This window comes from Scophthalmus maximus, chromosome 8 (genome assembly GCF_022379125.1).
Source record: "Scophthalmus maximus strain ysfricsl-2021 chromosome 8, ASM2237912v1, whole genome shotgun sequence".
In the NCBI taxonomy this organism is placed as follows: domain Eukaryota; kingdom Metazoa; phylum Chordata; class Actinopteri; order Pleuronectiformes; family Scophthalmidae; genus Scophthalmus; species Scophthalmus maximus.
Genome location: NC_061522.1, coordinates 8,244,153 through 8,260,000, shown reverse-complemented (window position 1 = coordinate 8,260,000; position 15,848 = coordinate 8,244,153). Strand labels below are relative to the sequence as shown.

Below are 15,848 nucleotides of genomic sequence, written 5' to 3'. Positions count from 1 at the left end.
AATATCAAATCTGTTCATAGATGGATTCTTGCTACATTTTCAAATTGTTCCAGATATTAAAATTAACCTAGAGTTCTTTTAAGTTTTATTTGTGTATGATCACAAACACCTTACAATAAACACAAGACGGGTAAAATCCATCACAAACTGATGATGGCAAGAGTAGCATGGTGAGATGAATGCACTGAAATGTTCAAATCTTTTAGCTGTCACTGAAAACTGAAAACTTATCTTGAACAATCAAATGTCCAAATAACTAACAAATGTGTGATGTATTGCTGGAAGTGGAGATGGTGGGTAAAGAAAAGTGAAGATCGCATGGCAACTGGAAAAAGAAACTCCTTCAATATATTAGTCCTATTCTTGGGTTCCTCACGTGTTTTTTTGTAAAGTCTTTTCTTGCCTGCAGGCAGACATATTTCCATCTCTTCTTCTCCTTCTCCTTCTTACAGTGTTGTCCTTTAGTCCTCGTCTTCATCCTCCTCATCGTCGTCGTCCGTTTGGTCCCTGGCATCGAGGTCGTCTTCATCTTCAACCTGTAAAGAAAGTGTTACAGTCTAACTAAAGCGAACACACAAAGCACAGCCAAGTAGTTATTCCCCTACAATGAGCTACGTCGGTCGTAATATCGCTACGAACTGAAACTACGAGCACAATCCACTGGTGGAACAGACATTAGGGGTGTAATTTCCACTTTTCAAAATCTTTTGTCCCCCCGGTTTTTAACAGTTTCAGTTTGATTTTTTTGTTGTCTTTCTGTCCAGTTGCCAGAATCCAAATCCTAATCAGACTTGCCATGGTTTTTGCCAAATAGTCGTTCTACCGGTGGCCCAGGGAGCGGTTTAATTAACTGCAACTGCAAGACGTTCATGTTATATAAACAAGAACTTGAAATATACTTCAAACATTGTCAGGATTTTATTGAACAGGCAAAAGACATGGGATTTTATTCCCAGATCATTAAATCATAAAGAAAATTGCTTTGTCCCCCTTTTGGCTTTCTACCTGTAAAAAAAAAAAATCCCTACATATAATGTGGAAATACTATTAGTAAAAATGTAATTATTTATATTGAAATGTTGATTTCATATTTTCCACTACTGTGGTTTAGTTCAGAACTTCAGTCAACCTAAATTTTCACCAACTTATATCACCGCCTCTCCCCCCGCACATAATAACACGCAGTGTTACACAGTCTATGTTCAAACTCGCTTCATGTCCTGTAATAATGTGACACTGATTGTTTGTCTACCGTTTCTCCCAGGCCTTTGAGTCTCAGTTTGAGGCTGTGGATCTTCTGGTCCTGGTCTGCCAGCAGCATCAGCAGGTCATCCTGCTCCTTCTTGGACTCCTGAACCTCCGTCTGCAGCTTGGTTTTCTCTGTCTGCAGGATGGCCACTGTGCTGGTGGCTGACGCCAACTGCTGCTCAAGGTCTGCCCGGCTCTCCGACAAGCTCTTTGTCTCCTCCTGAACAGACGAAGTAGAGAGAGGGAGCGAATAGTGTGAATCGTCACATTGGCTAACCACCCCTTGTCGGCTATGGACACCTGGGTGCAAATAGCATCTGCTTAAATTATTTCAAAACTTCAGACCGCTTTTGTATAAAAAAAAATATAGAGACTATTGTCTATTCCCTTTATTATAGTTTAATATTATGGTACAGTTTTCATACACACCTTGAGTCTCTCCTTTTCAGTCGTCTGTGCTGAAAGTCTGCTCTCTAGCTCTGCCATCTTGGCTGCGTCTATGGTGCCGTCAGTGCTGGGGACTACATCCGAGGACTGAGAGAAACCAGAAGAAGATTCATTAATTTAGACTCAGTTAAGAATAATGTGCTGGGTTTTTTTTGGCACACACTGTAATATTTGCATATTTACTCCTGCTTCAGCTCTTCTGAGTAGTTCTTGTCTCTCTGTGCTCAGCTGGTTGATTTCCGCCGACTGCGACTGAACCTGACTCCTCAAAGCCTCCAGCTCCTGCAACAAACAAGAAATATAAATAAAAAGTTCAAAAATAAAAATTAATTATCAAAGAAAATAGGAAGTATGCTTTTGATTGAAGTTTTAGGAATAAGGCTGGCAAGGTTTTTATTGTCTACGTATCCAAAGACTGATTGGTCAGATTCATCAGAGCCATAGAGCTAGACTGATCTCCAAACTTTATTGAAAATGAAATGGGAAATATACAGCAATGAGTCTTATACTTTAAAATAGAAAACACAGATACAGTTTTACACTCTTTATCTTTTGAAGTGTTAATATCAGGAGAACCAGAATATACAGTATGTTGAGATAACGAATCCCACCTTGAGTAGTTCTTCGTTTTCTGATCCTCCTGCTGAAACCTCCGCCGCCTGTGATGCCTCTGACCTCTACAGGTACAAGCAGTGAAAACATAATAGTCATTTTCAGTGTTACAGGGTTAAACACTTCACGTTCATATAGTTGATATGTATGTATTTATGCCACACAAAGATTCTAAATTCACAAAGATATAAAAAAAAAAATCAATGAAAGGCTGCAGACCCTTGCACAGAAGAAGTTTAAACTAGAAAATGTGTTTTTGCTTTGGAATTAATTCAAACAATTAATCAATTATCAAAAAAGCTGCTGATGAATGTTTAGCTGATCAACAATTAACAACTGATGATTGCTTCAGCTGTAAGTCTGAACCCACATCACGTCACAAGCACACACTCCCCTGAGAAATTTGGTTGAAAGTTGTGTCGTAAGAATTTGTTTGTTGTTCCAAGTTGTTTTCCTGACAACTGCAACTAATGTAATGTAATGTCTGGCAGGCTGAAGTTCAGTATGAGTCATTTAGTCGAAACATTGTTTGTGTAATAATGTCAACAGGTTTTCAGGCCGCGTGGGAGGTATGGAAGGCAGTTTGTAGACCAATCAATCATTCTCTGTTCTCTCTCTGGTTGAATGGTGACCACCAACACTCCCCAGGGTGTCACCGAGATGTGTGAGGAGAATAGTCTCTTCCCGCCTCCACTTGAGGCTTACACAACAAACAAATATAAATATGTGTGTAGACGGTTACTAACCAGAGTGTCGATGAGTGTGTCTTTGTCCCCGAGCAGAGTCTGAAGGAGTGTGTGCTGCTTGCGGAGCTCCTCCACCTCCTCTCTGAGCTGCGTCAGCTCCTCTGTCTGCAGCCCGTTCACCTGAGAGACGTCTCCCTGGCCGTTCGACTGACTCTGGTTGTCTTTACCTGTAGTCACATCCAATCAAAATGTGAAGATCCAAACTGGAAATGTTCATGTCACATCTCTACTGATTGTCATAGGGTATGTATACATGTGAATAGTGGAAAAGCAGTTACAGTTCATGTTCCTGTGGTAGTCAATGCACTTATTATTCAATAATTGAATCTTGGGATTTCATACTAATCAGATAAGTGTAAAATCTGGTCAGAAAAAAAAGACAAGGAGAGCCTGTAATCACCCCCTGTTGTAAGAAATAGTTGGATAATGATGATGCAACTTCTCTAAAGCTACAAATTGCTGTTTTCAAATTTCAGTTTGTACAATAAAGCGAATAGACTCGTTGTATAACTGTATCTAGGGATGTCACTGCATATCACCTGATTGCCCCATATCTTGCGATGAAGCAGTAAAATGTTATCGTAACCAACTGGGACAAGCTCCAGAATTATAAAAACAAGACTCAGACACTTATTTATCTATAAATGTCCTTTAGGGCATTCACTCCACCTAACATTCACTAAATCAAATCCATATAGGACTATCAAAGTAACTGTGTCCATTAATAACTTACACAGCTTCATGTTACTTGGAGAAAAAAAAAGAAACTTCCAAATTAACAACACAGAAATATTAAAATTCTTCTTCAAATATTATTCTTGCAGCTGTGTGGTGAACCCACCTAATTTTAGCTTGAGGATGTTGTACTGGTCTTTGTGCTGCTGGATCTGGGACAGCTGCTGGGTGACGGTAGTCTGCATCACTTCGTTCTGAGATGACATGGATGCTACCTGCTCTTTGAGCTCCTGGATCTGAGCGTCCTGAAGATCACACAGTTCAAATGAAACAAGTCAACATGACATCAAATACAAATGGCGAATGAATGAACAAAAGAAAAATAAAAAAAGCTTTTGACCTGTTCAGTAAGTGTTTACCTGTTCTCTGATCAGCTCTTTGTACTGAGTTACAATGTTGTCATGCTGCTCTAATGTCTTCTTCACCTCCTCTTCCTTTTTCTCCTCCTCACTGGATTTGTGAACAGCTTTGGTGATAACACCTGTTTGGAGGAGTAGCATCATTAAAAAAAAACTCTCAAAACGTTGCAGTTGTCCTCACGGGAGACAAAAAATAAGAAGAAAGGTCTCTGACTGACCCTCCAGTTCTTTGACCAGCTTGGTGAACTCGTGGTCAAACAACATCTGTTCCGGAGACGGGAAGACGGGCTGCGGCTTCTGGGCCGCCCGCGAGTACAGCTCGTGTTTGGTGATGAAGCCCAGTTTCTCCACAAAGTTTTCCTTCCCAATGCGCTTCTCGATCAGCTGTTTTAGCTTCTCTCTGCAGAGGACAGGGAGGGTCTTAAACAGGACACTGTCATAGTGTTGACTTGAAAGGAATCTGATCGTAAGGGCATTAAGAGAACCCCCTGGTTTCCATTTCTGCTGGAGAAACCTGATTACTTATAAATGTAAACATCGTCAGTTTCTGCAGCAGAACAGCAGGCAATTTGTTTGATTCATCACATATCGCAGGGTGAAACTGTGCTAAGACGCTTACTTTGTGTAGTTCTCCAGCGAGTTGTCGTTGTAATAGATGCATATGCCGAGAAGCAGCGCACACAGGCCCTGAACCAGCCTTTCGTCCTCTCCCAGGTTCTCCGAGATCTGAGCTGTGAGCTACATGAGCATCAAGTGAAGGATTCATTCGACATCAGTCTGCTTCACACTCCCACAACCCTTTCAGTCCTGAGATGGAGTATACTGCATATTCCCGTTAGGGATGGGCTCCAAATGGATCCAGTTCCAAGTGGGTAAAACTGTTAAGCTACCAAAGAATCTTGAATCTTCTAAAGAGAGAATTCACGTTCTCTGTCTTAACCTCTTTTTTCCTCTGACGCCACTGGCATCAGCAAGGAAAAAAATGAATTGATTTTCACAGAATGATGAAGCAGAATTAATATTATTTTCATTGTGTTGTTTTACTTTAGCTTATTCAGCTTCTGTGTCTGCAGCACAGCCTCTTAGTTAGGAACAAATGCAGCTAAAGGAAAACTGAGTAAGGAAAAACAAATGTTAACAATTTTATTTCTTTCACCACCAAACAAACTACTAAAATAGAATCGATGAGCGATTTAAAAAGGATTTCGGATTGGATAAGCAGATTCAGAACTGGATTTAAATTCGATAATAGGCTATTGAAACCCTTCCCTATTTCCATTCTCACTGAGATTTTTTTTGTTTTCTAATTTCAAGATTATCTGAAGTATTTAACCAGATTGTGAAAGTGAATTCTGAGCAAAAGTTTAAGAAATGGTTTGTTAACAAAGCCGTGATAAGATTCAGACAGTAATCATTAATGGAACCGCAGAGGGGCTTGTGTCAAAGGATACGAAGGGAACATTTTCCTGGTTGTGTAGAAAGTGCGTGACGGCAATCGGACAGTTGCTGATCCACGTGCACAGCAGCATGAGGAGGCCCACCCTCGTCTGTACCTTACTGCCCTGCAGAGAACAACACAGACAGAGGAAATGTCAACATGAATCCAAAATGAGTCAAATAAATTGACAAGAACTACGAGTCCTACAAGTCCTATTAAGACCAAATATGTTAAATTAAACCATCTTTGAGTTTAGACAGTGAAGAATCGGATGTTACATATGGGAGTTTATGTACATCACATCACGTGATCGTAACCAGTATCAGGACAGCAACTAATATTAAAATTTATTTGAATCCTGGCCATAGACTTTTTATTATCATTGATTAAGCAACAGTCTTGATCATCTCTTTAAAGAGCAAGTTCGAGACTATCGAGAAATCCAACAATGTTAGTGTCAATGTCTTCAATTCAAAGAACAAAAGGAAAGTTAAAACGTGCCTGAATACGAGTTGGTGTTAAAAAAAAAACATAATTTCTAATAAGCTTGTTTCCCCCAAAAAACTGCATTTGACAGAATAATGGACAAGCAAAGTAAATCACTCCACATTAATCAGAAGCACTTCAATCACATCAACTATAAGTAGTTAATAAGGTTTCCACAAACAAAATGCGAGGACACATGTAAAATTAATACATCCAGTATTCAAACTAAATCAGGTTAGAGCATGCGGTACCCTAACAGGATGTTATGTCTTCAAAACCTAAAAAAAAATAATAATATCCTTACATTCAGCCATCGGGTATAGATCAGTTTTCATTTGTGGTTTGCACTTTCTTGCTGCAAACAATCGATGACTTGTAATTAAAGCATTCTGAAATCATATTGTTTCCAACTGTCAGCACATGCAAAGCGAAAGCTATTAAATGTGCTTTTGAATAATGAAAAAGTAACCATAATTTTTTTTAAAAGTCATATAAAAGTGATCATGCATTTTCCATGAAAACAGCTTTGACAAACATGTACATGGTTTAAGATCTACAACAGAGCTCAACCTGGACTTTTTTTCTCTTTACAAAAGTAGACTTCCAATGGACATTGATAGTAAAACGTATGCCGGGTTTGAAAGGATGATTTTCATGGAGTTTGAGTGTAAAATTGAAAAAAATCGGTACAGATCCAAAACAGAGTGCAGAGATGAGTAATCTGTACCCACTGCGTACATTGACACATAAGACATGCTTTGAGAAGCGCAGACCTCTGCTCTGCGGTGAAATAACCGTGTCAACAGGGAGATCGGGGCCATGAAAATGTGGGGGGAAAAACCTCAGCAGCATTCCACACTGCAGTAACTTACGAAATCACCTTTTCAGATTTTGTCTCCAAATGTGACGTAATGCAAAAAATGAAGAGGAAAACAAAAGAAAGGATAATGACCACAAGTGTTATTCAAACAAACATACGGTCCCTTCTGTGTTTGTGTGGGTTAAAACTACAGAGAAACAGGAAACCACCTTTACAGTGGCTTTTAGGAGGATGCCATTTAGACACGATGCTTTAATCACTCAAACCTAACTGACCACATTCTTGTCAACCTGGGAGCTTGCACAGTCAGAATGACATCGCAGCTCGGGGCTGAGGTGGGAGCATTGCACTGGTCCAACTGGTCCAACTTCCAGTTAAGATTTGCCTGGAATACCGCTACAGTCCGCTACAATCTGTTCAGAAGTCTTAATCACTGTGCCGACATCGGCAAACCAATTCCCGTTGCTTGCGTCTGCTGACTTGTTTTCTCACAGACGAGGGCTAGAAAGAAGATTTTTCTGGTAGAGTTCTGCCTTCAGGGTCGGCTCCTTTCACACCACAACAGCCTAATGGAAATCTGCACCACAAAGCTGGTCTTGAGTCCGAGTCACAGACATCAGCATGACAACATGATGCCCCATGTGAGACGTTAAGGTGGCAGTCTCCATTTACTCTCCAAACTCCTCTGTGTTTGCACAAACACATAAGCTGCAGTCCTTCTCTTCTGTCTTCTCAGTATCCATGATTCCAAGTCAGATAGTTAACCAGGTCTGACCAACAGTTTCACCACTTAACCGAACTTACCGCGAGCGTGACAGCTCTGTTCCTTTTCTTTTTCTGATCACACACAACTATGGGATGAATCATTGATCTTTGGCCTAAGTTGTCCAGGAGGTACCACATATGGACTACTTCAAGCAAACTTCCATAGACTCACATAGAAACTACAATGGAAGAGAAATAGAAGGTTGGGCCTTTCCAAGGGATGCATGAATAGAGCATTTAAACTGAGAAACCCACAGGAGAACCAAGAGGGTTTGGTTAAGTGTGGCCAAGAAAAGCCAATTCTAGAACCATATGAACTGTGAGTAAAAACTGATTCAACCATATAAGTGTAAACCATATGTGAGCAGGGCCAGGTACTTTAGAGAACGCGGGACAGGAAAAGGCTGCAGCACACGCTTCCTTAACAGACATGATAACTGCTGGCAGCAGAGCAAATGGTCTGTCTCAGTCTCACTCACACACACACACACACACACACACACACACACACACACACACACACACACACACACACACACACACACACACACACACACACACACACACACACACACACACACACACACACACACACACACACACACACACACACACACACACACACACACACACACACACACACACACACACACACACACACACACACACACACACACACACACACACACACAAGCTTCTCTCAAGCTCTCTTTGGTGTCCACTTGTGTTCTTCCCCACACTCCACTAGTGAACAGAGAGAAACTAGAGATCTAAAATCTGCAGTGAGGAGGAGTGCACCCATGTGTTCCACACTTATGAGGAAGAACTGGGCCATAGCCGTAGGTTAGAAGGGGTAGTAAAGAGTTAGTGGGAAGCAGGATCCCCCAACACGTGGGCCTTCAAGACCCCTACTACAGATGCCAAGCCGAATAACTGCCGCCCCAACACTGAAAACACACACAGACACGAACTTTACTCACCCGCCGGACGATCTTATCTCCCTGCAAAACCACAATAATTTGACACTGTTCCGTTCACCGTTGTTGACACTTGTTAAAAGTTTTTCACACAATCCTATGCTTCCCAGACATAATTAGCCTAGTTGCATTTCCTTCACTCCGGCAGCATGATTTTTATATATCATCCTACCTGGGAGAGGATGTTGGTGCACTGCTGCAGCAGAGAGACGGGGGGTTTGCCCAAGCTGGTGGCGAGTTGAACCCTCAGCAGCTGCTCCTTCTGGGTGAGGTTGTCCTGCAGGGCGTGAGCCAGGGCCACAGCAGCACACCAGTTGGACAGGGAGTCTGCTGAGAACAGACCTCCGCACAGGAGCTGGCCCGCCGAGATGGAGTTGGCTGAGAAAAAAAAGTGAATAAATAATTGCACATATATGAATAAACAACAGTCCATTCATCTCTGATGAAAGTCTTTTGATCTACAAAGCCAGTTAATGACCTGCGATTACAAATATTACAAATATTAAGGGGGCATTCTGAAAACAATTTTTTTTTAAATCCCTATTACTGTGGATAACGTGGTTTTCGTGTTTAATCAAATGATTGCGTTATCTAAAAAAGAAAAAAACTCAACTGGTGTAAAGTATTTAAAAACACAGATTATCTGTAATATTTGTACAGGTAATTTATTGAAATTTATCCTATTAACACACCGGTGCTTGTAGAAAAAAATGCTATTTGCACTCCAGGGTGGATAATGAAGATATTTACATTCTACTGGACAACTGCGATGAGTCACAGGAGAAGTTCAGGCAGAAAGGCTTCCTAATACGTGGTTAACGTCTATTTGTTTTTTTTATCCTGCATCACATTATAAAGATAAGACTGGTCATTAGTTGAATTCGTAACACAATTACACCACCATTAATAAACTTCTAAACGTAGAGTAACTGACCATCAATGGTGGAAGGCAGCAGTGTGGCCACTATCTCCCCCTGGCCTTTCTGGTTTTTGTAGAGGAAACACTGGAAACAGTAGAGGACTGCACAGCGAAGTACAAAGGGTTGTCTCTCGTTCACCATGGACATGAGCAGGACCACGATAGCTGGTCTATGGAGAGATGAGGAAGACAGATCGGAGAGGACGTTTGGTTAATTAACTGGATTTACCTTCATCGGGATATGTGAATTTTAATGAGTTGGCCCACTGGCTGTTGTCTTACCTTGGTGGGTTTGAAGGAGCATTGACAGAAGCAAAGTAGTCCTGGTTGACCTGTGAGCCTCTAATGACCTCTGACACAGTGTTGATGGTCTGAAAGAAAGTGGCCACATCACAAGCTTGAGCACCGTTTCTTTTTTGGGGGGGGTAGCCAAGCCTGAGGTGAGCAACGGTTTGTTATAATGTTTACCTCCGTGAGGATGTCCGCAGGCACACCAGTGGCCATGAGGATGGTACACAACTGCTGCAGCAGGCCACACTGGTACATGGACTTCTGACAACTGGCTGTGGCTCCAGGAGAGTTTACTGGAGACACCATGACTCGCACCAGCTGGGATTAGAAACACAATATCGATTAGAAAGATGAATGGATAATTTGAAGATTTGAGGCGGGGGAGTTTGATGCGACTTACCTGCAGCATAAGGTGGAGGTTGGTGACCTTTTGTGCAGACCAGCCAGAGTTATCGTCACTGACCTCGAACCAGGGCTTCATTCTCTGGATGTAGGAGCCCTCCTTGAAGAAATTCTGGTTGGAACTGTTGTTCTTTAGCAGGTTGAGCAGCAGCAGCAAACAGTCCTCCACCACAATACCTGCACACGGGGAGAAGGGTGGATGAGCTCATGATATAGCTCACAAGACAAGCAATAATTCTAATTTAGAACAATTTTTACCTCCATCACTGCTGCCCTCTTCTGTGATAATATCTAAGAGACGCTCAAATGCGTTCTCAAATGCCACAATTTTCTGAATGGCAGCATTGCTTTTGGTCAGCTGCTGAAGCAACAGCAGTCCCTGTTGGAAGGTGGAAAACAGGTTGTCATGCATTTCCTGTTCGTCTGATTATTGTGGCATTAGATCAATATTTGACCGTGGTGATGTAAAAATATGCATTCAACAACAGCTTTAATATGTGGTTTAGTTCAAAATTGAAGTGTCACTCACGTCATTGCGAATTACTTCTCTAGAGTCCCCCAAAAGGTCCATCAATCTGGAAACGCCTGTGAGAAACAACAGAAATAAAACACGTTGGCAAAAATAGTGACCTTTGAGAGGCTCAAGAAAAGACGTGATAGAAGGTACAGTTCCTGAGTAAAACCCATGCATTTCAAAACCAGTCTGGTCTGATGTGCGGATGATAATCTCACCCATGGGGCTGACCAGAATGACGCCCTGGAGCTGGACACCCTGATTCTTCAGGAGAGCAGTCAACAGCTTCACAGCAGGCCAACGCACGTGGAAGTCAAACTCCTAAAATCACAAGACATGAATACATTAGGCAACTGTTATCGACAAACGTAATAACAAATGTCTTGCCAGTAGAGCATACACATTTCCTTACCTCTAACAGAGCGAGGAGCAGGGTCACATGCTCAGGGTCCTGGATGAACATTTCTGTAAACTGAGCGCCCAGGTCGTCTGCCTGCTTCTGTGAATTCTCATCTGCGGAGGGAGATTGAAAGCTGAAATATAAAACAAGAGACACTGCGGCAGGAGGATTCTCTCTAGTGAGAGAGCCAGCTGGTTTGTTCATAACAATCAGCCTGAGTTAGACATTAGTAATTATCACCTCAACCATGGAGGTTATGTTTGTTAGCAGGACGTCAAGGACGGACTTGTATGAAAATTCTGGATTATTTTTTAATTATTCTACACCATTGCGAGAAAGGGTGATACTTGAGATTTTGAGTCATATTTTTACAAATACATAACATCTTTAAAATATAAAGGTCAGATGGAGATGGGAATGCAAGTATCCGGTGAAACGATACATAGGTGGGGGATTGCTCAGCCATGGCGGAGGTCTGCACTCTCTGAGTGTTCTTGTTGGATCTGTAATTTCTCTAAACCTTGCGAAAATGGTGGTGTGATCAGTGGTGATTTTCTGCTGTTCCAATAATGAAGCTACAACAAATATGCAAATCCGTCCAATAAATGTGCACATGCTCAGGGTGATATACTTGTGAACAGAACCTCTGGTGGGGAAAAAGAGGGGTCGACACACAAATTTGGGAACATCTGGATAGAAGTGTGAAGAGATCTCAGTAAAGTTACTACGATCGGGATGCTATAGGAAAAACTGTTTCACGTAGGATGAATTGAGAGCTTTAGCATACCAGGCTAGCATTGAAAAATGGGTTTAGTTCCTCCTTATGGGTCTGTTACCGCAAAATACAAAACAACATATTTTCTCAACTACCTCTTCAGCCTTATTTACCCCTGTGTAGATAAATCCATCTCCAAAGCCTCATTCAGGTGTGATTTAAATTCCGTTGGGAGCCGTTTTTTTTTAACATTGCCTGCCTTGCTCTTATAAAACTCCTGTAGACTATCTCACCAGCACCACATAGAAGAAAAAATATCTAGCAACTTGCTGGGAAGCATTTAGCAGGTGAAAAACAGAACTCAAAGAAGAGTGACTACTGGGAAAAAAATATGCCTCCAAATGAAGGGAAATCAAATCTGTTTTTGTCACTATCAACAAACCTTGTGTAAATGAAACAAACTATCTGCACTATCAGATACATTTAGAGGAACGCAAGGAAATACTTTTTTTGGTCATTCGGATAAGCTGCCAAATATAGAAACACAAAACTCAAATATTAAATTCATAATTTCACTAAAGCTGGTCAAGAGGTATTAAAATGTGAGGAAAACTAAGGAACAGAAAATGACTCAAGAAACAAGTTTCAGGATGTGATAGTATTAGTGAAGCATTCTTGTCACCACCCAAACTACTTCCAGTCAATCAGAACCACCAATTGATTGTAGTGAAGTTAGTTTTCTAGTAGTACAATAATTACTGCACACATGGCTTAGTTTCAGTACTGACCAGGCATGGACACATTCTTATGCTTCCCTGAGACAGGGAGAGGGGTTACTGCGTCTGTGAGGGCAGGGGGGGGAAGAGGAAAGTTTAAAGCTTCACCCAAAAGCTAGCATTCATTCGACTGTAGAAAAAGAGCGGCATGATTCTCATTAAGACATGCCAATAAAAACCTAAACACAGCCTTGAATTTAGATAATCTTTTTCTAATCCAGACACTGGTGGTGGTTTGCAAAAAAATAAATAAAAGAATAATAATGTGCTCCTTTTCTACATCCCAACCACGAAGAACATATTTGTGAGTGCTGCTTGCTGGGGGTTAGAAGGGTGACATCATGCACAGTCAAAGAGTTTTACCTTCTGATTCATCTGTAGGGTTAAAACATGAAAGAGAAAAGAGAGACGAGAATCTTTACATGACGCACTCATTATCAGTGTATAGGAGAGGGGAATGCAAATTGACTGATGTCCAGTCAACATGAACTGGACTCATTTTACACATGCAAACAAATCAATGTCTCACTCACTCAAGAGCATTTATAGCATACACATAATTAGGAGGAATTAAAATGAAATGATAAATCAATTTAAGGTGAATTTTGTGATTTCTAATCATTGTGGTTGTGTGTTGGGGATTATATACCTTGTTCTTCCTCCTCATCATTGCAGATGATATTGTATAGTGTGTCCAAAGCATAACCGAGGATCTCGGAATCAGACCTGTTTGATTTACAAGGTGAATCAGAATACAAAACATAAGTTTCACTGGGAACAGGTCTTAAGCCAAACAAAATCTTCTACTAAATTTAGAGGGGCAGTAAGCGATTCTAAAGCGATACACGTTTTATGAAAATCAGTGAATATTTTCTCATGGTCTGCTAGTTGTTGGTTCTGTGTGCGTCGGAAAAAAATCCTGGCTCTGTACATCGACACAACAGTGCAAGTGCATTTTGTGAACATCACGTGTCGACACGTTATGTGACGTGCTAGCAGGTGGCGCTGCAGTAAAATCACAACAACATCAGAGAGAGAAACAGGCTTTCTCCAAAAACACTTACTGCCCCTTTAAGTTTATAATACCAGAAACAAAGCTCTCAACATGACGGATAACGGACCGAACAAAAACACAAACATTACATCGACATACCTGTCTGTTTGCAGTATGTTAATCAAGTGGTCCATCGCCTGAGTGCCAACCTCCATGCGATATTTCTAAAACAGACAATATGCAAGGCAAGTTTATTTGAACAGCACATTTCAAAAACAAGGCATTCCAAATGGGTGACATATTTCATTTTATTAAATAAAATGAAGATGAGCTACAACTGAAAAAAACAGGGGAGTGAAAGTGTTTCTGACCAGAGCTGAAATCCTTTCTTATTAATGCGCAACCCTTTGCCTCCTAAACCCTTTATTCATGCCTGATAGACTCATTACTCGTGGTTGATGGGGCATCCAGCGACAAAACTGAAACTAAACACAACTGACACGTAACTTGGTAGAGGCCTCTGCCAATAATTAGTTAATTTTAATCAGCTTTGATCTTGATTGTCAATCAGCTTTGACAATAAAGATCTTCATCTATGGCCCCTGATATTTGTTGGTGGTACATAAATTGCAGCCGGGAAAAATTAATAAACGTCTCCATTAATTTACACGCCAGTTAAAGATGAGAGCGACAGAGATTAAAGTCTCATTTGTTGACAGCTACTCCTGAATGAAAAAGGGGTTAATACAGTAAACACTGAATGCGTAAAGGTATAAGTGTAATAACACCCTCCTCATACTTTACCTTGGAGAGGGACTTCAGCGCGCGGACTGCATCTCTGCGGTCCTCTAGCAGTGTTGAGGAGGCCACCCTGTCGCAAAGCTTGTGGATCTGTCGACAGAGGAATCGTCGTTACTCTTGTTGTTTACATGGTTTTGATATAGGGCATGTCGTGCAAGACAAAACATATACATAAAAAAACATATAACACATCTGTTAAACAAAGCCAATTAATGTATTTTAAGACTTTGCTTTTTTTTCCTCTCAGTTTTTCAGATGGATTTATTTTTTCAGGACAGATAAAAACGTATGCTGTGTCCGAAATTGGACACATTGGTTTTAAGGGGCTCTTTCCTCCTCTTTGTCCAATGCAACCGGACCAGTTGAACAATTGTCTGACAAGTTGATCGTGACATTACGAGTGTTAACTGGGTTTTGGTGACAAAACTTCAACACAAAGTTTCTTGCATAAATATACTCTTGATTGTTGAAAACCAGGACTATAGCATGTGAGGATTTGCAGGTTGTGTTTAATTTAGACGTCTATCTTGGGGTTGTTGTTGGACATGGTAAAGGGACATGTTCCCTATTTATTTATTATGACGTTTTATGATTAAAATGGAAGAATAATCAATACTGAAAAGAAGCTGTAACCACGACCCATATAGTAACTCTAGTAAAACAGATTAACTATATACAGTCTATGAGTATAACAACATGAACACCTTTTTTGTATTTATTCTTTGTTTAATGATTGTTTTATCCCTCATGCTAGATGTGAACATGTTTGGTTTCCTTGTTGTTGAGGGTGTTGTGTGTTGTTGATGATCTCCTGTCTGATTTATTTCATTCATTACAGCTGCATTGTAAAAAAAAAACAGGAGGCGAGGCCATTGAGAGACTTGACAGAACTGCTACGTTAGCTAATTAGCTCGCTGTTGTTTACACATTAAGACAGAGCCGGGTGTCTAAAATCATTTGAGTAGGGATTTTTCAGGGGGGGGGGAGAGAAACAGAATCAAGCTTCAGTACAAAACATTATTTATTTCCTGACGAGCCTCAGTTTGTCACATAGACACAGTGGTGAAACCGAAGCTAGCTAGCAGCGGCTAGCCGCAGCTAGCTAGCCGGGCTGGTCACCTACCGTCTCCGCTCCGGACGGCTGCGGCCCGGCTGCCTGTCCGCCCATCACGCCTCTGAAGAAGTTCATCTTTGCTGACGTGCTGTCGGTGCCGAACACCCCAAGGCTTCCCCCTCTCCGCGGTCCGTGCGACAAATGTGTGAGAAAAGAAGAAGAAAATGTAAACAAAGGTGATTATTTTTGGAAAAACTGTATGAACTGGCCGAGCCCGGAACACAACCGTGACCGCACTGCGCCTGCGCGGAAACGTGGCGATACGTGGCTGCTCAGCAGTCATTTAAAG

At 41.2% G+C, this 15,848-nt stretch overlaps 1 protein-coding gene across 6 annotated transcripts in view; it reads right to left on the bottom strand.

Annotated features, from left to right (window-relative positions):
* Window positions 1-15,813, bottom strand: part of uso1 (USO1 vesicle transport factor) — a 16,245-nt gene extending 432 nt beyond the window's left edge. The window contains exons 1-27 of one of the 6 annotated variants that reach the window (XM_035636783.2): window positions 15,569-15,813; window positions 14,449-14,535; window positions 13,804-13,868; window positions 13,300-13,376; window positions 13,014-13,025; window positions 12,663-12,716; window positions 11,172-11,272; window positions 10,978-11,080; window positions 10,775-10,830; window positions 10,504-10,624; window positions 10,244-10,422; window positions 10,021-10,161; window positions 9,835-9,923; window positions 9,568-9,722; window positions 8,806-9,011; window positions 8,637-8,657; window positions 5,599-5,709; window positions 4,767-4,885; window positions 4,366-4,547; window positions 4,148-4,269; window positions 3,895-4,033; window positions 3,054-3,220; window positions 2,307-2,372; window positions 1,879-1,977; window positions 1,678-1,782; window positions 1,253-1,468; window positions 1-536 (exon numbers count right to left, since the gene is read on the bottom strand). The exon at window positions 1-536 is cut by the window's left edge and continues 432 nt beyond it. In XM_035636783.2, coding sequence (XP_035492676.2) covers window positions 462-536; window positions 1,253-1,468; window positions 1,678-1,782; window positions 1,879-1,977; window positions 2,307-2,372; window positions 3,054-3,220; window positions 3,895-4,033; window positions 4,148-4,269; window positions 4,366-4,547; window positions 4,767-4,885; window positions 5,599-5,709; window positions 8,637-8,657; window positions 8,806-9,011; window positions 9,568-9,722; window positions 9,835-9,923; window positions 10,021-10,161; window positions 10,244-10,422; window positions 10,504-10,624; window positions 10,775-10,830; window positions 10,978-11,080; window positions 11,172-11,272; window positions 12,663-12,716; window positions 13,014-13,025; window positions 13,300-13,376; window positions 13,804-13,868; window positions 14,449-14,535; window positions 15,569-15,634 — 2,934 coding nt within the window. In that variant the 5' untranslated portion in view covers window positions 15,635-15,813 and the 3' untranslated portion in view covers window positions 1-461. The remainder of the gene's footprint in view (window positions 537-1,252; window positions 1,469-1,677; window positions 1,783-1,878; window positions 1,978-2,306; window positions 2,373-3,053; window positions 3,221-3,894; window positions 4,034-4,147; window positions 4,270-4,365; window positions 4,548-4,766; window positions 4,886-5,598; window positions 5,710-8,636; window positions 8,658-8,805; window positions 9,012-9,567; window positions 9,723-9,834; window positions 9,924-10,020; window positions 10,162-10,243; window positions 10,423-10,503; window positions 10,625-10,774; window positions 10,831-10,977; window positions 11,081-11,171; window positions 11,273-12,662; window positions 12,717-13,013; window positions 13,026-13,299; window positions 13,377-13,803; window positions 13,869-14,448; window positions 14,536-15,568) is intronic. The other 5 variants (XM_035636786.2, XM_035636784.2, XM_035636785.2 and 2 more) reach the window with 5 other exon arrangements.
* Between the last annotated feature and the right edge of the window lie 35 nt (window positions 15,814-15,848).